The sequence below is a fragment of the Pygoscelis adeliae genome, unplaced genomic scaffold (genome assembly GCF_000699105.1).
Source record: "Pygoscelis adeliae isolate BGI_AS28 unplaced genomic scaffold, ASM69910v1 Scaffold213, whole genome shotgun sequence".
NCBI lineage: Eukaryota > Metazoa > Chordata > Aves > Sphenisciformes > Spheniscidae > Pygoscelis > Pygoscelis adeliae.
In genome coordinates this window covers 1,219,221-1,228,132 of record NW_008824410.1, presented here as the reverse complement: position 1 = coordinate 1,228,132, position 8,912 = coordinate 1,219,221, and the positions used below count along the sequence as shown (strand labels likewise).

At 53.8% G+C, this 8,912-nt stretch overlaps 1 protein-coding gene across 1 annotated transcript in view; it reads left to right on the top strand.

The window, feature by feature from the left end:
• The first annotated feature begins 5,480 nt into the window (after window positions 1–5,480).
• LOC103913968 (chromosome unknown open reading frame, human C1orf174) overlaps window positions 5,481–8,912 on the top strand; it is a 124,674-nt gene continuing 121,242 nt past the window's right edge. Inside the window, exon 1 of the mRNA XM_009320567.1 lies at window positions 5,481–5,486. Within this exon, the coding sequence (XP_009318842.1) occupies window positions 5,481–5,486 (6 nt within the window). The remainder of the gene's footprint in view (window positions 5,487–8,912) is intronic.

Genomic DNA, 8,912 nt, shown 5'->3' with positions numbered 1-8,912 from the left:
TCGGCCCCTGCAGCCTGGGGTACCACTGGAGCATCCCCTCCGGCGGGCACGGCGCAGCCGCCGCTTCCCCCGCCGCTGCTCGGCAAACCCAGCCGGCAAACACTGCGCGCATTTAGCGTGGCAGGGCTGGACAGTGGGGCATTTCATCAAACCGGCGGAAATAACACTCGGCTTTTGTCCTGCCGGATAAAGGGGGTTTGTGAGCGCTGGCTTTCCAGCCCAAACCTGCACCTGTCGCCGACTTATTTCACCCGTCCCCCCCGAATTCTGCACCAGCGCCGGGGATCAGGCAGCAGCAAGAGGTTCAGTTCAGACACAACTTGCTGGGAAGTTTCTCTCAGATTTCCAAATCCACCAAAAATCTTGTCGAAGAGTCACAGCCTCGAGCTCCATTCTTGGCGATATTAAAAAAAATCCCATAAACCTAAGGAAATTAGGGGTTTTTCCCCTTATTTTAGCTTCTATCTAAACCTCCTCATGTATTCCACCACCTCGTGTGCACCACAAAATCACTTCCTAGTCTTTACTTGCTAACACCTACCCGGGAGGTCTCTGGGCGTGCGGGACCGCGCTGCTCTCTCCCACCACCACCACGACAGCGGAGAGCACCTTCCCCTTTTACCAAATACATGTAAAAACCGGTCTGCTAAAGGAAGGGACTGCAACATATGTATGCGAGCACTAAACCCAGGAGCTTAGAGATCATCCCTAATGCTGTACAGAATAAGGATAGCGGTTCGGTTTAGCGGCTCCCCGATCCGGATACAAGCTCACGGAGGAAGGTGCGCTTCCCCCGTAGCCACAAATGAAGGAGTTGCTTGTTTCCCTGCTTTGCTCATGAATTTTCTTCCCTTGCCACACGTCTACCCCCTGTATAATCAATTTGTGGGCAAAGCCGGGTTTCTGCAGGACGATCAGGCCTCCTTCTCTGATAAAACAACCACATCAGGGTGTACGAGCGGGATGCAAAGCCCGAGTGCTGTGGGACGGGACGGCAGGAGAGGGGCTCTCCCCGCCAGGAGCTGAGCAGACGAACGCCAGGACTGTGATAATCCCGCCTGATCCCAGGTTGGAGCAGGAGCCTTTCGAGGGGTTTTCCTCCTCTGAAGCCCTTCTCCACGAAGGCACGGTGATTTCAAGAGATAGTGACTATTCCAACCCAGCTCTCTGGCCCTGAAGGGACCTACAGAGAGGAAGACCATGGTACGAGCTACTGCTTACACCGCCCTTTAACACCACCGCTGCACTGGTAAATAAACCGAGCGCTTATCTTATTTTCTAAATTAATGTGCTCAAGCGTGTCGTTACAACGTACACAGGAAACGCTTTGATCTAAAAAGATAAGTGAGATCAGTACGTATAAAGTAGCAGCTTAATGAGCTTTAAAACAAAATAATTAAAATAGGTCCATCGCATTGTTATAACACAATACAGCTTCGCAGGAGCGGAACATCAGAGCCCACCGCTCTGCCCGCCAAGATAACCGCATCAATGGGAAATACTACCACTGTGGAAAATACCCAATGAGAAAATATCATCTAATGGGATTTTTTAATGACGATCTCCCAAAGAGCTCCACTGTCCCAGGAGTGAAGACAAGCATTGACCCCACTGGAAATGCCCAAATGACTGGCAGAGGGCCTAGCTGTCCCCTTCCCGCAGCGAGGATGGATGTCCGTACGGGGCTGTCCGGTGCCCCGGGAAACGCAACCGACTTGGGTCTTAATTCTGGCACTGTGGTCTCCTGGAAGAGTTGCTCTCAATTCACGCCGGAGTAACTGAGATCCAAACCTGGGTTTCTCCTGGGAAGTCCCCGGCAGCCCAGGGATGCACAGCCTGCCCTGAAACCTCAGCAGCCGTACATGGGAAAGTATAAAGAATTTCAAAAGATCCAGTAACTCTTATAGAAATGGAGAAGATGAGAGAAAGCAAGCCTCTAAAAGCAGACAGATAGACAGATGGCTTTTATGGAACAAGAAATACGATTTAAAAAAAAAATTAGAAGCAGCAGAGCACTCTTTGAAGGTGTGAAACATCAATAGGAAAGCCTGAAGAAAGCAAAGGCATGAGAGCTGGGGCGTGAGGGAGGGGAGCACAGCGCAGGGCATCGCATCGCCCGGCCGAGGCTCCGGCGTGGTGCCGGGGAGTTCCTGGCCCTCACGGTCCTGCTCCCGAGCCAGGCGCCGGGGCTCTGCCCAGCCCCGCAGCAGGGACATCCCACTGCTGGAGAAGGCTCACAGCTTGACACGCTTCATGGGGAAAAGAGAACAGCCCAAAAAGATGGAGAAAAAGCCAAACCAAAATAGAAAGCAAAGGCAGCGAGAATGAAATCCGTGGCAAAGACTCCTGATCCTTTCATACAGAGGTTTAAATCCCCTTTTAGTACCGATCAATTTCTTTTCCACGGAGAAGAGCAGTTCTCCCTGCCACGGCCACCTCATCACGTGTACAGCATCCGAGCAGCTCGCAGGCTCTCCCGCTCCGGCAGCCGCAGGAGCGAAATCCTGCCGGATCAAGGTGAACATGAGTCACCAGAGGCACTCTGAGCGCCTAGAAGACACTGTGCTGTTTGTGGGCACGCACCCTCTGGAGCCTAATTGCCAGTGAGTCAGATATCGCTGTGCTTTGCATGCCATTAAAAAAAAAAAAAAAAAGTCCCCTTTGCGGGAGCGATTAAACTTTTCAGAGCCTTATCTCCAAAAGAGAGACGAGGCAGATCGGCGGCGACAGGAGACCTCCCGCATCCCTCACTGCTTTTCACAAACCTCTGCAATTTATTGCATCTCCCACGGTATCTTGGCTTCTTGCAAACACCCCCCGTGCCGGGTCCGCCTGCCGGCAGCCTCGCGCTGTGCAGGTCCGGACCTCTGGGAGGACAAAAGGGAAGAACACGGAAACACATCCCTTCCCACTGGACGCCTGAGTGGAACATCCCCAAGGAACTGCCCATAAGAAACGATTCCAACCTCATCCATCAAAATTAGCAAAATTGATTTTGCCAGGCAATATGTCACTTTGACAGGAACCCAGAATAAGTCCTGAATATTTCACGTCGGAGGCCACTAAATGAGTAGAGAGCCTCTTACGAAGCCAAGAAACAAGAAGATGAGTAACTCATCCTCATCCTTCCCAGAGAAAACTTAATAAGAAAACCCACAAAAGGCAACTACTTGTGGAAAATGGGTTTATTCTTCTCGGGAGCTCTTTCTAAAATAGCGCTTGCCAGCATCTGAAATGGCAATGCTTTCCCTGTGTGACGCCCAGCTGCTGCGGGCTCAGCCGGACTTCGGCTTCTGCCGGGGAGAGGCAGAGCCCGACCGTGCTCCCGGCGGGAAGCACGGCCACTAATCACCCACGTTTCGGTGGGTACTTAAGTGGATGTCCTAATCCATGTCAATTAACTGACGCTTCATTACTCGAGTCCTGCGGACGGTGGCGGAGATGCTATTGCAAGCACCGGCAGCAGGGCTGGGGTCATGCACCGGACCCCAGCAATTCAAGGAACGCGTCCCCGAGGAAGCCGGGTGTGCGGCGGGCTCGGCTCGCCGGGCAGGGGGAACCCGGGCTCCCCCACGACCTTGCCACGTCTTTAACCTGAATGACACGCAGTCAAATGGCAACGTCAATTAGCGCCGTTTGCTCTTAACGGAGCCTCAAGCGCTGTCTGCTGAGCAAGGAGCCCTCAGCCCTCCCACGCTGAGCCACAAAAGCTTTGCGCAGTTACCAAGCCAGCGTTACGCAGCCACTTTTGCTGTTTACAGGGCCATAAACCATGGCTGGAGCGGGTGTCACAGGGAGATTCTCCTGAACATCCCGGGATGCTGCAGAAAGGGAGGCACAGCCAAAGCCCCTTGTGGACGGGAGCAACCGATCCCTGCGAGGTCGTAGTTGAGCTCCACAAAACCGCTCTCCGGCACGGAACAGTGCAGTCCCTTGCACAGCGTGTGCTGCTCTGCCGGTGTCCCGGGCACGTGGTCACCCCCCTCGCCACGGGTCCCTGTGTCAGCACGTCCCCATCCCCTCGCTTCTCTCGCGTTAGGGCAGGCGCACTCTGGCAGGCTCCAGTTGTTCCACCTCAAGGGTCCAGACTTGTACTTCTCTTGCAGGAAGCATGTCACCGCTCCCAGACTCCGTGTTGTTCTTGAAGTAGCTTTTGCTCAGCCTTTATTTGGAAGCCAGCAGAGTTTCCAGCGCTCGCACCCCAGCCAGGCCAAGGAAAGCTTCACCGCTCCCACCTCGCCACTTTGCAACAGTCAAGCCTCGTCCCATGGACAGCTTCACCTGGGGCTAAGAGCAGATTCGCAGCCGAGGCTCTGCCTCCCCTTGCTGCCAGCCATCTTCTTCATTAGGAACCGGCGAGCTGCTTTCGTTACCTGCTCCAGCCAGGGCTTCCCGCCCAACGCAGCGCCAGGGAACGGCTTTTGCTCCCCACAGCACCGTGCAGCATTGGGCAAGCTGGATGCTGCTGGAGTGCACCGGCAGCATCACTCGTCAGGACGCACCAGCAGCCACCAGCAGAATGGATGCAACGCTGCTGGGGATGCAACAACGCTTCCAGAAAAGCAGAGCTGCTGAGAAAGACCTTCAGAGCAAATTTAAACAAAAATCATCTCATGTTAAAGTATATCTCCTGCCTACACATCATTTCTAAGTCACAATGAGGCATTTTGCAGATTAGAGTTGAAAATGAACACTTTATGAATGACAAGCTTTATGTTTTTATATATATATATATATTTTTGAAGTCCATTTAATTTCTCCAGGACAGCCAGCAAAGGTGGAGGGCTGGGGAAGCCTCTGCCACTGAATTTTGGCGGGGCGCTGGCCCAAAGGCGGTCAGTAGTCTCGGACAGAAAACCAGAGCCAGGCTCAAAGGCTTCGCTGGGGACGTACGACCCGCTGCTCTGCTGGGAAGGACCTCGGGTGAGTTCCCGGCAGGTCCTTCGGCCTCCTGCCCCGGGGCGCTCAGCGCTCACTGACCCTGTCCCTGCTTATTTCCATGCAACTGCTCATCCACCTCCAGCCAAGCCAGATTTCTTTTCCTTTTATCGCTGTCGCTTGGTACCAGAAAGGCTGAATCACTCGGCACTGACGAGAGGACACATCCTCCTGCACTTGGGGTTACCGCTGCAGGTCTCCATCTTGCTCCATGAGCATTGCCGCAGCATTGCCCAGCTCTGCCGCCCGCGCCACGAGCAGCGTGGGCGCTTCGCCTCCAGCTTGGGCAACCAGCACAAGAAGCACCAGAGAGAGACGAAGCCTCGCCAGAAACGCCCATCGGTCCCCACTGTGTCCTCCGGCGTGGCTCCACGCAAAGGCATCCAACGCCATGCTGAAAGGTGGCTTTAGCACAGCTTCTACTCGCAGAGCCGCTGAGGCCAGAGAAAGGAATTGATAAACCCAGAAAGTAGTAGCAATTCAGCGGCAGACAAGACCTCATTTCACAAGGAATCCTCATAAAACCAAATTAATGTTGAAGGATGAAGGTAGGTAAACCTCCCACAGTTGAGTTCAGGCCACAGAGACTCAGTTTAAATCTCCCAGCAGTTCTGATTTAATCAATGCATTTCAAAGTGAAATTAGATGAAGTACATGTCCATCACAGGAAATTATGTAAGCTATTGAAGTCTGTAGGTGCAGGTCCCAGTAAGAAGAGCCACAGGAAATATTCATATCAACTCGAATTCCATTTTTAAGGAGGCAGTTCAGGTCCAGACTTTTATGTTATTCCAGTGAAAAAATTCACTCTGATGAAAACCGTGTACCCAAGGCGAAGAAGGGCCAAACGGCAGCTTCAGGAGCCTCCTCCAGGAAACCGGTGGCGGCTGCCGGGCTTGGCCGGGAGCCCCCTCCCAGCGGTACCATCCAGGGTGGGAAGGAAGGAAAAAACCCTTTGTTCTAAATGAGGGGGTGAAAGCGCTGATGAGGCCGCTCCATCCTCCCCGCTGATCCCACCCAACACACTGGGCTTCCAGGAGTTACCCCGCTAGAAGAGTTTTAGTCTCAAACTCAAACTCCGTTGGGCCTGAATTGCTGTAACCCATTTCGTCATCACCAGCCCTTAACGAGAATCACGGATATTGCAGCCCAGAGCAGAGCTGCTCCCGCTCCTCCAGCTCAGCATATTGATTCCCGTAATCTTTCCTCCCAGTCCTTCTCCTATTAGCTATATTTAAAAGCTTAAGCATGCATACATTTCCATAATGAACCTCAGACCTGTCGGAAGTCATATGGATTATTCACACCCTACGGAGCCGTTGTGCGAAGCCACTCTCAGTGCTCACCGCCGATCTATATGTACACATACATATAGATACAAACATAAATAAGCCGTGCCGGGAGACCTCGCGGATCAGACTTGGGTGAGGAAAGGTAGGAACAAGGTTATCGGGCCACCTGGAGAGCAGAGCTGGTCTACTTCGCTCTGGTACCGTTTACAGGCTGGGCTTTGAAGGAAAATTAGCAACTCCTTATTTTCAGCAGATGACTGTTACGTAAAGCAAACCCAAGCTGCGGCGCTCCGATGCCTGGAGCAGACGGGCCAGCAGCTCACACGTCCCGTGTCCCGCGTGCCGAAGGCAGGCAGGACGGCTGGCGACGTGGGGCAGCCCCTGAAGCATCCAGAGTGAGCGGCAGCTCCGCGCCCGCGGCGGTTCCCATCCGTCACCCTGCCAGAGACGCCACAAAGGCAACGCAGCGGCGATGGCTCCGGTGTTATTACAACAATTATTCATGCTCTGGGGAAGAGGCTGCTAAAGACCAGCGCCGCTCCCTTTGCCTCATCTGTGAAATTGCTGCCAGTTAGGAGGTACGAACCGCTGCATAAAAGTGCAGTTTACGCAAGCATTATTGTGGCTGTTAAGTATCATAGCCGGTGACACTAGATGAATTTCTGTGGCAATCAATTCACCTGGGAGCAGCCAGCTCAGCCCCTGTGTGGATGCGGGATGAGTAAGGACTCCTCAGCGGAGGCCATTAACTCCCACCGCTTACTGCTCTCATTACTTTCCAGACTGCAAGGCTTGCATCTTTGACGAGCGGCTGAATCTACATTTGACAGCATGAACTTGATGAGTGAAATTCATGGAATATGTTTGCTTTGGCAGTAACTACAAGGCCCATAAAGTTTCCTCAGTGCCAATGCGCCAGGATGTATGCTTTAATGAGTTGTTTTATACAATCGGGAAGAAATTGCAAACAGTATTTTTACTCATACTGCAAATCACTCTGGAGCTAAATGCTGTAAAAATCGTGGCATATTGTTTAAAATATTGTGTTTGTAGCTATGGAAGGGAAGTCCTCAGCCACAGCTAGAAGCCAGGCAGACGGCACGCTGCAGAAAGCTTTCGTGTCCTTACAGGCAGGCGCAGGCACTGACGCAGCCGCATGCACGCACGCACATGTTGGTGCACATTCAGGAGGCGACAGAGTAGCTGCCGTCCCCCCAAATAACAGACCTCTGCCCTGCAGTACCCACGCCCATGCCCACCACGCTGCGAAGGGCAGAGGGAAACTGGAGCATCCCCAGGATCGCGCAGGGGCTGTCAGGGGTAACGCTGCACACCCAGCCCGGCTCCTTGCAGTGGTCAGAACCGGGGGAGCAGCAAGCCCCCCTTCACAAAAGCAAGGGCAGAATAATTCCGAGTGATGCGGGTTTACAGGTCTTGCCCTCCTCAGCTTAAGAGCAAGGCTCGCCCTGCAAGGTCACGCAGCTGTCCCTGCCCCGGGGCGAAAGGAATCCGACTTGAAAGGAGCAATAAGGTACTATCTCCTGGCGGCGGGCAGCAGCTCCAGGCAGAGACTGCACAGGTGAAACGGGCACTGGAAAGGTCTACTGCTTCTCTTGGAGCTATTTTTCTAGCAGTATTCAAGAAAATGAGGGGAAATGACATGGGAAATGTCAGAAATAAAGCTAGAAGCAATTAGAGTTAGAGAGAAGCGAGAGCAGCAGGCAAGGTTAGCAGTAAAGTTATCTCTTATTAAAAATAAAACACGGAGGGACTGGAAGCTGATGAGGTGGTACAGAGGACAGCCCGGCACTGAGGATCCAGGATACACAGCAAAGAAATTCGCAAGGCAAATCGAGGAGAGGAGCGACCGGAAGGCTCCTGTTTTCATTGCTAAACTCTTCACAAAAATAAAAAAGCAGAGGGCGTCCTCTGTTTCCAAGATTACAGTCTTCTGCTGGTTCCAGCTTCAGGAAACAGCCCTCCAGCTCCGCCGGGCTTTTCATCTGCCACAGAATAAATCCAAATGCGAGGCACCCTGAAAAACACCTCAGGTGCTTTCCCTAGGAGTAATTCCTAAGGTCACTACATCACCGTAGACTCCCCGGAGACTCTGTCCTTCCCACCACGCAGCAGTGCATCCTCAGCGGACGGATGGACGGACGTCTCCAGCGGCAGCGTGAAGTGCTCACGTGCCCGAGCCATCAGGGTGTTTCGGACAGGGAGAGGGGATGAGGCCGGGGGGCATCAGGAGGTCGCTTGCCGCGTGCACCCGGAATATGCTGCACGGCACACCCGAGTGTAAAACAAAAGCCGAGGGCCTCCCCCAGCTCCTCGGCATAGACAAAACCTCAGTTCAAGTTTCACCCTCCAGAACTCCATCCAAAGCTTGGGAAGAGGGACAAAGCCTCCAGCGACTCCGAAGGGTGACGGACAAAGGCCTTTCGCATCACCTGCAGCCTGCCCGCGGCTCCCGCGGCGTTCAGGGGGTCCTGCCCACCTCGCCTCCTGCGCCCCGAAAGCAGCAGCCATGTTCTGCTGGAGCGCAGGGGCACGGGGAGCAGAGCGGGCTGATGGGCTCCCCTAGTTGCTGCGCGGGGTAGGGCTGGCGGCGGGGCCGCATCCATCCGCTCACCCCGCAGCTGTCCGGGGCGCCGAGTCCCGCTCCCCAGGGAGCGGTCGCAG